The 14,040-nt window shown below is 48.3% G+C and overlaps 1 protein-coding gene across 1 annotated transcript in view; it reads left to right on the forward strand.

Annotated features, from left to right (window-relative positions):
- The window catches only part of LOC144138752 (uncharacterized), a 52,539-nt gene that overhangs the window by 22,167 nt on the left and 16,332 nt on the right, over positions 1–14,040 (forward strand). The window contains exons 8-10 of the mRNA XM_077671164.1: positions 5,655–5,885; positions 10,731–10,887; positions 12,613–12,717. Of these exons, the coding sequence (XP_077527290.1) occupies positions 5,655–5,885; positions 10,731–10,887; positions 12,613–12,717 (493 nt within the window). The remainder of the gene's footprint in view (positions 1–5,654; positions 5,886–10,730; positions 10,888–12,612; positions 12,718–14,040) is intronic.

The raw sequence follows: 14,040 nt of genomic DNA on the forward strand, positions 1-14,040 counted from the left end.
CCTCCGGAGCGATCGTGAGCGAAGTTCCCGGACGAAGTCCGCCACTTTGTTCTCCAACTTGGGGTGCACCGCTTGACGTCCACGGTACGATCGGTTTCGGGGGTTGCACGTGCACAGCTTAGCTTTCTGGCTCCGCCAGTACCGCACACTTTTCTTCGAAACGCCCAACTGGCGTTGCGCCGCCATATTCCCATTCTGCTCGGTGACTCAATCGCCGTCAGATTGAACGCCGCGGTGAACTGGCGTCGACTGCCGCCACTCGTCTCGAAACAGAGACGTATAGAAATGTACTCACGCACGCACAATATACGAGTAAAAGATGAAAAACTAGAGAAAAGCGAAATGAAATAAAGGCCTGATAATGCGAGAGAGCAGTCCGACACTAATGGCGATGGCGACGACTGCGCTTGCACATTGTTGCCAGACAACGATTTACATTCTACCAATGACCGCTATATAAGACGAGGGGTGACTTTTGTGCGGATTTTTTTGGAAAAAAACTCGACCTATATTCCGGTTTATACGGTACTTGTGTTTTGTCTTTTTCACAATTTCAACTATGAATTTAGTCCAACTATCTCAGGTTTCTGTACCACTCAAAAGGGGCCTTGGAAAGACTGAAGTTGGGGAACAAAGGGAGAGACGTTGGCTGCCCACCTGGGTGTGCAACTGACCTGTTGTCTGGTGAGGGGGATGTTGGAATCATTGATGGTGATGATGGACGACTCCCAGGGGAAGGGCTCCTCTTTTAGCTTCCGCAAGGCTATCAGCAATCATGGCATACACTTCCTTGAAGGCGTGGTAGAACATCTTGTAATGAGGGGGTTTGGGCAGACCAAGGTTACCACGAAAGCTCATCAGGTGATTAGGTTTAACACCCATTGCACATGCACTGAGTATTGCTTTCACAGTGATCTGTTGTGCCAATGTCTGTAACACAGTTTCGATTTGGAGCCCTCATGACAGGTGGCGGCAGTGCGATGCGATGTGCAGCAGTTGTCACTGCTGCAAAACATTCAACATTTGGAGACGAGTTTTAGTAGCAATTGTGGGGTTTGCGGCTATAATGAACTGTATAACCCGGTTAGCAAGCTAGAAAACTAGAACCAAAGCCACAATCCCCACCGCGGCGTCGCGGGGAAGCCGCTAAGGGTTCATTTAACTCACCGGGAGGGGCCAATGATGCGCTCAGAGGCAGGCGATGTTGACAAACCAGGCTTTATTGCTCGGTCATAATAAGGAACATGCACTAGACAGGCCGTCCCGAACTTGGGCAAGAGATGGAGTCTCCACGAGTTCGTTAACCCGGGGAGGGGGGGGCTGACTTGGTCCGTCTCCTCATAGGATACTCGCCTCGTCTCAGGGTCGAGGAACATCCATTCCTTTGTCCTACCCGCTCCGTAGAAAAGCCCTAAGCAAAGCAATCCTGCATTTCGACGTCCCCTTGGTTGGGAAAGAAGGGTCTCCAGATGGGGAGGAGGGTGCCGGCAGAGAAGCCGGCCGCTGGGGCACCGGCGCTCCATGTGCCGTGATTGCCAATGGGGAAGTACGCTCACTTGCACCCACTTTGTTGTCGTGTAATTTAAAGGCCTAGTAGCAACTCAAGAAAGTTGGAAGAACTTGTTGCTGTTTCTTCCCCCCCCCCCCCCTTTTTTTTTGAAGTAAGGAGCTTATGGGAACATCCATCAAAACAAAAAGGCTCGGGCTTCGGCTAGACTGCTGTGCTATGAAGCAACTCAAAGATCTAAAGCCAACAACCAAATGCGTGACCTCTTGAGTCATCGCGAGCCATTCAGATGTTTCTTTTTACTAACTTCTCATTCATATTCTGTTGTCTCCCCCCTCCCCCTTTTTTTTTGCACGAGGAAAGAATAATCAAAGATGAAGGAAGTTCAAAAAAAAAAAAATCAAAGAACTTACAAAAAGACAATTTTCCAACATAAGTATCACTACGCGACATGCGGTAGGGAAAGCAATGCTACTAGCAACACACATGTTTTCCAAAGCCTTGTTAGTAGTGACTGTCGACAGCCCGTGTAGTGTTGGGTTGTTGCCGCGTGCAGGCTAACACGTGCCTGGATTCTTCCGAACGCGCTCTCTTGTCCACGGTCGGTCTAGAGGAGAAGCCGCAGGCAAGTGCAGTTCGGATGGCGTGTCGACAGCCGTCATAGTTCGTGGTACAGGTACTAACTTGTGAAAGTACGTCCGACAGATTCCGTTTCGTGTGCATTCGGCTTGAGGTTGTGTGCAATCGGGATTTGGTCCCAACCTGACACTTCCCTGGATGTCCATTCGTTGCTCCATCTGCATTTACAGGGCAAAGCTTTACATGTAACTAGTTAAAAAAAAATAAATGTGGTAACGGGTGCATGTTTTCACTGTCTGTTTACACCACTGCGTGGCTGGTAGAAAAACGTAACAAGTACCTTAATTAGAGTTGTTGTTTGGCTTTGAGTTTGAAAAATATTACTCTGCGTTCACTAGCTTCGCTGCGTACGGCGTGTAACAGCTTCAGAATTAAAGTTTGGCTTCACCGAACTGTTCTCACAGCTGGGAAAACACTAGATGCAGCCTTCCATATTTTTTCTTATTGTCAGCACAGAGGTCCTGATGGCCAATACATCTGCTATGCGACCACTGAGGCAGGGGCAGCAAGTTGAGCGCAGGGTTAGCAGTTAGGAAAATTTATACTGGCATCACATCACATATTGCCTCCCTCTATCCCCCCCCTCCCTCCCACTTCCTTGTCTCCACCTCCCCTCTTTTCACGCAATGTAGCCCAGCATGATGAGTGCAGTTCGGGTACATTGCAAGTACAGTAATACCTCGTTAACTTGAAGTCATCAATTCCGCTAAAAATGTCGACGTAAGTGGATTGAAGTGAAATGCCAAAAATTTGCGGCCAGGTCACTGAAAGGAAGCAGACAAAATATAAGTTTGTTTTATTCGAAAGATTTCGTGTTCTATAGTGCCCCCAGCACTTGTCCGGCCGCAAATGATGCTGTATTCACTGAGAAATGAATCAATTTAGGTTAAAATTTTGATTCTCGGGCCAAATTGTGTTTTTGTAACGTCTGCAATGAAGTCACAAGGGCGGGTATTCAAACGACCTTCCAGTGCGTCATTAGGTGCTGCAGCCTTGCGGTAAGTCAGCCCTCCCAGAGGGCACTACCGTAGTCAGCTGCAAACAGTTGTCTGCCGTTGAGAGCGTTACTGACCGTATTTTCAACTGGCTTGTTTTTGCTATGATAGAAAGCAATCGTTTTGTGAAACATGGAGTGTGCTTGGCAAACAGGGTCATGTAAGACAACTTCGCCTCGCCAATCGGCCAGTGTCGCGTAAGACGACTCCAAAGCGTCGGACTGCTGTGCAGCTAAAACAAGCATAGCGCACCCAGTACCAACAGCAGTGCGCATCGGTGCTTCGAAGTTTACGTGTACGTTCATAACTTTCGTTGCTTACCCCACCATTCTTACTGCTGCAAAATGAATATGCATTACATTTAAATGCAAATAGCTCGCTCGGCAAGCTTATAAGCCCTCCATAATTTTGCGTTTTGCTTATGCCGGCCTCAGCCAATCGCACAGCTGGGGATATGACATCATAGATTCTTCTGTGGGAAATGAGCTAGTGGCTCCCATGGCCATCCCCTTTTTTCCTAATTACATAGCTTATTTGAGCGAAGTGTGCGTTAAAAGTGGTGTCAGTATGATTCTAACGAGGCAATCTTTCGAATGAACCAATCTTGTGTTTTGTCTGCATGGCCCCTTTAATTAAATAAGGGCTAGTGGTGGTAACAAAAGTTTACTGCACAGGGGAGCTTTCGTAATTATGGCAAAATAATTTCCAGGAAAATGAATTATTATTATTGTAGAAGAAAGGACTGTGTGATGCTCATCTGTTTCGCGTTTGCATGTGGTCCCAGAAAAGCGTTCTCAAGCTTCTTAGTGCATCGCATCAATTGTTGCTCACCACCACTACACTCTACCTTGTTGCGAACCTAGAAAAGGTTGTTTCTTGTTTCTGCCATTGTAGGCACTTCTCGGGTTTGTCACGTAGTGGGAGCTAAGCATTTGAATGGAGACCTTATCAGTTGCCTGTGGTTGTGTCGTCTGTCAACATTTCGAGATATTTGGGGTCCCCAGAAAACATTGTTTTGAGTTACGTAGCACTTATGAGAGGTAAACACACAGTGACGAAGATTTTCAACTTAACCCATATTTCGAGATATTTGAGTTCGAGTTAACACGGGTTTACTGTATGTGACTTTCTGGTTGAATTGTTGACCAGCAACCAGGTTTACCCGCAAAGCACGCACCTCTGTGGACAGGAAAAAAAAAAAAAAAAAAAACACTCGAAAACATTAATTGGATCTCACTCTAAGACATTAAGTGGTGTTATGATTCCACACAGCATCGTTTCCCCTTTCTCAGCACTTGCCAGCAATTGGAGGTAGGTCAGCGTTCCCAATTGCCTTTACACTGAATGCTGTGGCTCCTTCACCCCAAACTTATTTCTTACCCACCCAAACTTCTTCTTGCAATGCCGAGGAATAGGCAGCACTTGGGTTGCACCATGACACGTGTTTTTCCACCATGTTTCGTCTATTCTTTTCTTTTGTTGGGCCTTAGCTTTGTAGAGGGCAGACATATGGCCCGTGTGCTGTGTAGAGAAGGAGCTGTTGGATAGGAAAGGCAACTGAGACGCTGATGAGTGCTGGTCTTCTTTGGAACAAAATAAAGGGCACTGTCTTCCTGCAATCGTTAGCCCTCCCAACGCTCTGACCTTTTGAGATGCCTAGTTTTTTTCTCGAGAAGTCCTCGCCTGCCGTGGTGGCTCGATGGCTATGGCGTTGTGCTGCTGAGCCGAAGGACGCGGTTTCAATCTCGGCTGCAGTGGTGCCGCTCTTCAGATGGAGGTGGAAAGGGAAAACGGTCGGCATGTCGAGATGACGGTGCACGTTACCGTAAAAACCCACGTATAATACGAACCCGAATATAATACGAGGTAATATTTTAGGGATGCAAAATTGGAAAAAAAATTTATTGGTTCATATCCTCGCGGCGCGGTGTTAGTTTACCCGCGCGGTGTTCACGCTCGTATCACACAAGTGAGGATAAGTCCCCGCAGTTCAATCACTGTCATGCGTGGCCTGTCAATCACTGTTTACGTGGCCCCGACATACTCGTACTCCACTGCTGAGAACTTCCCAAAGCGTGATTCACAAGAGCGCATGCGTGTTGCCGAACCAAACGCTTATCCATAAACAAAGAAATGGGTGGCTAGCACTGGCTAGGGCTAGAATTGGATAGCCACGTAGCAACGAAGCCAAGCCGCAGCCCCGAGCAATACCGAAACCATAACATGAAGCGGAACGTTGGAATTTTTGTTGTAATTTTAGTTTGGATCCGCATATAGTACGAGGCTGATATCTAGGACGCTAATATTTAGAAAAAAACCTCGTATTATACGCGGGTATTTACGGTAAACATCGCTTGCAGGTGGTCGGAATTAATCCGGGTTTAATTAATCTGAATTAATCCCCTACGGTTTGTCCCGTAGCTGATGTGTAGCTTCAGAACGTTAAACCCCCAAAATTTCGAATTTGAGTTGCCGTGAATCGTTGTCCTCCGTGTTCTGCCCTGGGCACGCAGGGGGGCAAATTCCACGACCCCAGCTACGACTACATCCCGGACGGCCAGTTCCGGCTGCTCACGGTGCTGCTGGTGGGCGCCACCTTGGCCACCGCTTGCCTGGTGCCCAACATCGAGGTGGTGCTGGCCCTCACGGGCTCCACTATCGGCACCCTCATCTGCGTCATCGTGCCGGGCATGGTCTTCGCCAGAGTCACCACCAAGGACACCAACGAGCGGCTCGTGGCCAAGGTGAGGCCCGGTTCCTTTTCTTCGACCCAGCTTGCACAGCTCGGACCAGTGAGGGTGGGCTATTACTTCGCTCTTGGATTGTACAGGCCAAATTTTAGGACGCTCATTTAGGATGCTCAAAATTTAGGATGCTCAGGATTCCTCATGAGTGGCTGCCTGGCTTCCTTTGGTAAATTTTTAGGGCCAAATTTTAAAATGCTCATTATATTACATGTTTGTTTTCTTCTTCAAAGCGGGGTCCTTGACATTTTTTTTTTTTCTTCAAATCGAGGGCAATTTTTCTTAAAAATGCTCGCTCAGAAGTTTACCAGAGGAGGCCAGTACACTCTTAAGGCATCCTCACTTGGGGTATAAGGAGCGTTCTAAAATTTGGTTCTCTGTCTTCGACTCGCCACGAAATCACTGAGACGCAATCCGGCATTTTTTTTTTTTTTCATACATTTCTGTGGTGGGGGGAATTCTTGGACTACCCACAGACTATCCAGCTCTTTTTTTTCCGGCAAAAGCACACACACCAACCTCTTGGGTACTTCAAAAGGAATGTCCAATACCGTAGCTAGTCGGGTGTAACACAGCCACGACTGTAACGTAGACCCAGAAGAAAGGAAAAAATTAAAGGAGCACTGACACAAAAATTTTATGTTACACTTTTATTGCTTTTATCGATGCTTAATGGCCTGGCGAACCTGAAACAGCACTTCAAATACTTCAGCGCGTGATAGTTAATTACATTGAACGGCCTGAAAATTGTTTGTTTCGAATTCCCGCGCTCTCATCCCGAACGGCGCATATGACAGACTCCCTGCCTGACCTCACCGCTTTGTGCAGGCGTCACCGGCGCCCGCTTGAGAGGGTGTTGCGCCCGCTCACCGCTCGTGGGTCCGCGCGCATGAAGTGACGTCACGAGCTTTTGACGAGTGCTGCTGCGTCACTTCTTTTGGCTCTCCCTGGATGATGTCACGCTGATGTCCATTTGCTGAGTGCCGTTCCGCGCGCTGCTCCGTCGGTGCGATAAATGAGATCCAATTAAACTATGTTCTTCGCGTCGCAGGCCGCTCATCTTTCACCCAGGTTATTCTGTTGAGTGAAGGAAGCGAACTGTGAAATAATATTAACGCCGAAAATTGGTGTCAGTGCTCCTTTAAGTGAATGTAATGCAAGACCCTCCCCTTGACATTTTGAGCACCCCGTTGCAGCTGTTTAACCTCGTGACCCGTGTCTTTAATACAGTCGAATCTTGACCATACGAATCTCAAGGGGCGGCAAAAATATTCGTATCACCCAAAACTTCGTATCATCAGAAAACGAGAAAAAAATGGAATAGTGCGGCGCATGTGACAGGCGGCGGCAACATGGTGTCGGCTCTTGCCGTGAAGAGGTGCAAGTAGCATCAGCGACCTCTTGTAACCTTTTGTTAAAATGCAGATCGAGTTGTAAACTCGATTACTCATGCGGGAAAGCAGCTCACAGTGCGGGAGAAAAACTGCGCTATAAAATGCCATCCGCGCCAAATATCCGCCGTGGAGGTGGCCCAGCCAGCTGCTGCAAGCGCTTGGAAATTGCCGCCATGAGGCACACGTCGCCCCATTGGCCCAAATCGTGAGGCTCCTCCCACTGCCGTTCACGGCAACCGAGGCAGACGCTGGCTCCGGGGTGCCGGCCCGAATCGTCAACGCGGGAGTCAAAAGAACGCGTGCTCATCGTCGACGCGACGTGCGTACACGAATCGCATGCGATTCGTGTTGCGCACGCGTTATTTTCACGCCCGTGTTGACGATTTCGCCCCCGCGACAGATTCTACCTCGCTCGGAAAATGACGCCCGACGCGCGCAACAGTGGGAGAGGAGCCTGCCCACTTGCACCAATGGCGAGGTGCGCTCTTCATGGCGGTAGCTTGAAAACGCTCCGGACAGCCCGCTGGCCCTGCCGGAGATGTTTAGGCTTACCACGATTGCGGATAATTGATTGGCACTTTTCCCAGTCGCACGTACGATGCTTTATAGTGTCGTTTTCGCCCACATTATCAGCTCCTTTGCTGTACAAGCATCTTCATTTGTTCCTTAAGTGGCATCTTAAAGAGCGGTCAGAAGCGGTTGGTCGAGCTACCCGCACCACTTCGCGGTCGGTGACGCTGCCATGTTGGCGCCGCTTGGCGCGCGGCTGGTATTCGTGATGGCACGTTTTCGTGAGCAGAAAACACTCCATGCAGTGCACACTTCAACATAATCGACGCGCAAGTGGCGCAGGCAACATGGCAAGGCGACAACAGGGTAACTAAAGTGCGGGGCGTAGACCTCAGAAGCGAGGAATGCGGAGAGGGCAAAATGGCGAAGGTATTCACCGTCAGAAATGAGGGAACGCTTGATTGCCGTGGTTTATTAAAAAAGTGTGGTGCAAAAAAGGAAGCTAGAGGCACCTGAGCTGCAGCCAGAGGAAACGAAATGTACAGAGAGAAAAGATTGTAGCAGGAGATAAAAGAAGGGAGGGAGAAAGACCAGGTGTCGAGAGGGCGAAACGTTCTGTTCGTTCGGAACCGCACCTGTCCTGCCGCTATTGTAAACACCCCACGAGAAGGATTACCGTCAGCGGGGGAGGACTAATGCTTTTGTGCCCGTGCGCAACCAAGGCCGCACGGCCGCACCAACACTCCCACCTCCCGTCCGCGCTGCAGTCGTCTGCTCGCGGCTCGCATGTTCGCATCACCCACACCGGAGAGATAAATGTGTACGGATCATCCGAATTTTTTTACATTGCATGCAATGCATTTTCGCCGGGGAATTTTGAAAATTCGTATCACCACGAATTTCCTATCAACCAAATATCACCGAGATTCCACTGTACGTTACCTCTTGTACTTTTATTGCTAGGAAAAAACAAACTTTATTTGATTCATTAGATATGGCACGTTCCAGTTTCTGAAACAGAAAGGGGAATTCTCTTTGCTTACAATTTCTCTTGACAGTGGTTTTTTTTTTCTCTGATTCGCATTGGGAAAGCACCCCACAGTGATGCATCCATCCACAGATCATTGACTCTGTAACGTTTATATGTGAAATCAAGAGTTAGAAAGCCCATCAGGTTGGAAAAACACAGGGCAAAGATTGAAAACGGAGTCTGCACCTGAAAGTTAAGAAAAACAGAGCCATTCTGGCTTCCATACAGAAGCATCATATTGTGATCAAGGCTTGCATACAGGAGCCTAAACGGCTTTTTTTTTTTTAAGCTTTCATGCTCGGAGTCTCTTTTTAGTCGTTGCCAACATTTAGACGTAAAACAGGAGTGGAGTTTATGAGCTCCGCAGCCACGATAATTGGTCTTTTTTTTAGAGCAGCAATATTATTCAATAGCTGGACACACAGCCACATGTTCTGTTTGCACATGGCTATGCTGGGCCACATGAGCTCTGTAGCCTTGCAGGAGGGTGTTGTTGGACTCGTACAAGTGAATGTGGATGTGAATGCTGATTGCCCTATCGCGGTGGGTTAGAGCGCTTCCGTCCAGGAAGGTACAAATCGTACGGGGTGCCAGAAAACGTCCGGCGGGTTTGATATCTCATGTGGCCATGTGTGGTTGGCAGCCATTCACGCTGACAGATTACTACTAATTAAGGCACTACTGTAGGGGAAGAAGAATAGATCAATGGCCAGGTGGAAATGCGGCGGCCAATGAAGTCTTCCCTAAAGTGGTACTACACTGACCGAAAATGTTTGGCATATGTCAGAGCACATGTGGGCGACTGATGGGAGTGAACTGCTAGTGTTGCTTGTGTGGTGTATGTTTTACGGAAGGCAGTTTCTGTGAAGCTGCTACTGTGTGGGGCCTTTCAGTTCGCAAGGGTGTTTTTGATGAAACTTGGCTCGCTTGCAAGTGCTTTTGTTGTCATCTCCTTCCTTCCAGGGTAACTATGCTGCCATGATGCTGCATATTTGTTGCCTAGACAGACTGTCAATCCTTGCCACACTGCGTAGAAAAGCGAAGGGGCGGAAATAAGTCACTCTCGATGTTCCCAGTCACCTGTAATAGTAGGGATGGGATAAAATGTTTGTGCGAGTCACATTAAGCTGGAACTGCAACACAAACTGTGCCTAATGCCACAGGGTTGTGCTATAAGGGGACTACTGTTTTCAGCTTCCTTCTCTTCATGGCATGACCCTGGCAGATGTCTATTGCCAGGTCTTTTCCAATTAATGATGGGTAACTTTTAAATGTGCTTGGGTGTACCAAGCAACAAAGTGCTCAAAGCGTCGTTGGGAGATGTGCAGTAAGATATATTGGTGAGGTATTAGACGGGGAGTGGATATAGGTACGAGACTCATCATCCCACACCTATGCTTGCATGGCTGCAACAAATGTGGCTGGTTAGCTTTGAGTTGGTCTCCTTGGTCACAATTTGGTGGGCAGCGTTCTCCCCCTGACTGAGTGCGTTTTCATCGTAGTAATCCATCTTTGCCTTCATCAACGAAGGTGGTAATGGTGGCCTCCTTCCCTTTGGCAGGCACCAAGCATAAGCTGTGTTGTCCGTTGCTTGATTGATTGTGGGGTTTAACGCGCCGACGCAGGGCAGGCGATGAGGCGCACCGTAGTGGAGGGCTCCGGAGGATTAATTTTGACCACCTGGGGATCTTCAGCGTGCACCGGAATCTCGTACACACAGGCATTTTCGCTTTTCGCCTCCATCAGAAAAGCGGCCGCCGCGGCCCGGAATCCAACCCGGGACCTCGTGCTCAGCAGCGCGACGCCTTAGCCACTGAGCCACCACGGCGGGTGTGTTGTCAGTGGCACGTGCGTGTCTGTGAGGTTGTTGCCCAATGCAGTCTCCACCTCCCCTTTCCCACCTTCCTGCAGTTCCTGTCGTGGGCGGGCCTGTGCCTGATGATAGGCTGCACGGTGACCACCCTGACCCAGGTGAGGGCACCGGCCACCGTGCGGGCACCACCCGGCGGCACCCGGTACGGCCAGCCGGTGGCCATCGTCGTCTCCAAGCCACCCGTGGCACTGCTGCGTAAGTGCCCTGTACCGTTCTGTGGGGCGGTGGTCCAACGTGGCTACCAACTGCCATCAGCTGCTGCAGCAGTTGTTTGTTAAGATTCTTCCAACGCCATGAACATGAGCAGGGCGCACGTTTTCACACACCATTACAATTTGTGATGTCACAAGTTACGAGTGGTGAAATGGGATTTGGCAGCACTTGTCTAAGCATTTTCCTCACAGGAAAAAAACAAAGGAGGATGCAGGGAAGAACTTCTTGCTGGGCTAGTTGGTGAATAGTTGCCATGATTTGAAGCGTAACAAAAAAACGCAGACGAAGAAACGGAGTAGACGAGACAGGCACTATCTCGTCTGTCTCATCTACTCTGTTTCATCGCCCTTGTTTTTTTTTTGTTGTTGTTGTGCTTCAAATCATGGCAAGAAACAGGGAAATTGGGACATGTAAATGTAAATTAAGCAGATATGGCAACTTCTGCAGAGCATGAGCTTTAAAGGGGCCATGCAGACGAAACAGAAGTTTGGGTAATTCGAAAGATTGCCTCGTTAAAGTCGTACTGACACTACTTTTAACGTAAACTTCGCTGAAATAGGCTACATAATTATAAAGAAAGTGAATGGCTATGCGACCCGCTAGCTTATTTCCCGCAACAGAACCTATGGTGTCATAAGCCCTGCTGTGCGATTGGCTGAGGCCGGCAAAAGCAAATGAAAATTACGCACAGCTTATAAGCTTGCTTAACGAGCTCTTTGCACTCAAATGTGATGCATATTCATTTTACAGCAGAAAGAATGGTGAGGTAAACAATGAAAGTTGCGAACGAACACATTAACACCAAAGCAGTCAATGCAGCCGTTGGATGCCCTCGACTTGTCTGAAACAACACTGACCAACTGGCACCAGCAACATGGTTGCTTACGTGACCATGCTTGTCGAGTAATAGCGCAAGTTTTAGGAAACGATTAGTATGAACTGTAATAAAAATACGGCAGCTATAAAAGTCCGGCCAGAAGCGAAGTGCGAACACTGGCACTTAACTAGTATTGCAGCGCCATGTGTGAAAGTGGGCGATAACAACATAATCAAACAGGCACCTGTGAGATGGGAGCAGCCCTGGTCAGCAGTCTGTATTTAGTTTTAAGGCCTTGCTCTTATTTAATGCATTATTTTCGATGTCACGAAAACACGATTTTGCGGGAGAATTGCAGTTTTGACTTAAAATATTTTTCTAAGTGAATAAAGCATCGTTTGCTGCTGAACAAGCACTGAGAGCCCAATAAAACACTTCATCTTTCGAATAAAACAAACTTTTGTTTTGTCTGCATGGCCCCTGTAAAGGCCTGTTCACACTTGTGACTACTGGAGTGACAAAAGCAACGCTATTTCTGTTGTTGTAGTCACTTTGCTCAAGTCGCTGTTTTTATGGTGACAAAAAAGACCAATCGCTCTATTTTCGACGACAAGAGTCACTTGAGCGATGCTGGGCGACTGGAGCAACAGAAATCACGTCACTTTTGTCGCTGCAGTTGCAACTGTGAACAGGCCTTCCAAGTTATGCAGAGCTTGTACTTCAAAAGAGTGTTTGTGGGGTGCTTTTTTAGTAAAGGACTATAGTTTGAAAGCCAAGGGTTTCTGCCAGTACTCTTTGTCTAAAGCATCCACAGATAGGACGTGCTTGTCATACAAAGACGAACACATGACCGCCACTGTGACCGTTTCTTCCCTCCCTTGGCCACGCAGCGAGGGCCGACCTCAAGGTGGCCAACGTGTCTCCCCTGCCAGATTTGGCGGCACCTCCCAAGGTCTCTCCGGCGGCCGCGCTTTCACCGAAGGCACCACTAGCACGTGAGTGTCCTCTGAAAACTCTGCCCCTCTGTTCGGTCAATTCTTGTTTTTTGCAACTGCAAGCAGCATCTGCGAAGCCTTGAAACAGAGGTGCTGGGTAGAGTTTTTCCGCATTTCAGAAATACCAGTGTATTATTCTTCTTTGTTGTGCCTAATTGGACGATTAGGCACAGCTTGGGGAAGGGGATCACAAAAGCAGCAGCTTGAGTGCGTAATGAGCCTTGCAAGACTCAATCAAAAGTTGGAGCAGGCTCAGTGGATTAAAAAAAATGCTCCAGAAATTCAGAAAATTATCTACTAATGTGTAGCAATCTTATGCCACTTGTATTGAGCGTGAGTTTTTTCCAGCCAAATTTTTTGGTTTTTCAAAATTCAGTCCGACCAATTATCTCTGTCAACGTTAATATAATGATTATAGGTGCAACTTCCGCAAAATCAGCATTATTGTGGAAATGCAGGTCGTTATACGAGTTGCCATTCTCCATATCTTTTATATTTATATTTTTTTTTTATTATTATTATTTTTTTTTTCAAAATTTCGTTCGACCAATTTTATTTATGCTTTTATAAGGATTACCGTAAAACCGGAATATAGGTCGACCCGGTATATAGGTCGACCCCCTACCTTGAGGTGGGAAAAGTTGACAAAAAGAATAATTCGGCACAGAAGCGCACTCACAATGTCTATATTTATTTTCGACGCCCGTCCGTCACTGCCACTCAATATGCCGGCCGAAGTCACTCGTCCGAGCTCTCAGAGTCGTCCGAGGATGACTGCTTCGCACTGTCATCTTCCATGCCATCAGGCGCGTTGCTGATGGAGCACTTCCTGAACGCTCGTGTAACCATGTCGTCGGGCAGCGACTGCCCAGAGAAGGACACCCAGCTTGACACGGTCGCAACCGGCCCGTATGGGTCCTTTTGTTGTCGCCGGCTATCCACTCATTGTACAGCTCGCGGAGCCCGTCCGCGCATGGCCTCCGGAGTGATCGTGAGCGAAGTTCCCGGATGAAGTCCGCCACTTTGTTCTCCAACTCAGGGTGCACCGCTTGACGTCCACGGAATGATCGGTTTCGGGGATTACACGCGCACAGCTTAGCTTTCTGGCTCCGCCAGTACCGCACACTTTTCTCCGAAACGCCTAACTGGCATTACGCCGCCATATTCCCATTCTGCTCGGTGACTCAATCGCCGTCAGCTTAAACGCCGCGGTGAACTGGCGTCGACTGCCGCCACTCATCTCGGAACAGAGACGTACAGAAATGTACGCGCACGAACAATAGACGAGTAAAAGACAAAAAACTAGAGAAAAGCGAAATGAAA

The sequence above is a fragment of the Haemaphysalis longicornis genome, unplaced genomic scaffold (assembly GCF_048455015.1).
Source record: "Haemaphysalis longicornis isolate Haplotype H1 unplaced genomic scaffold, Haemaphysalis longicornis Haplotype H1 scaffold_5, whole genome shotgun sequence".
In the NCBI taxonomy this organism is placed as follows: domain Eukaryota; kingdom Metazoa; phylum Arthropoda; class Arachnida; order Ixodida; family Ixodidae; genus Haemaphysalis; species Haemaphysalis longicornis.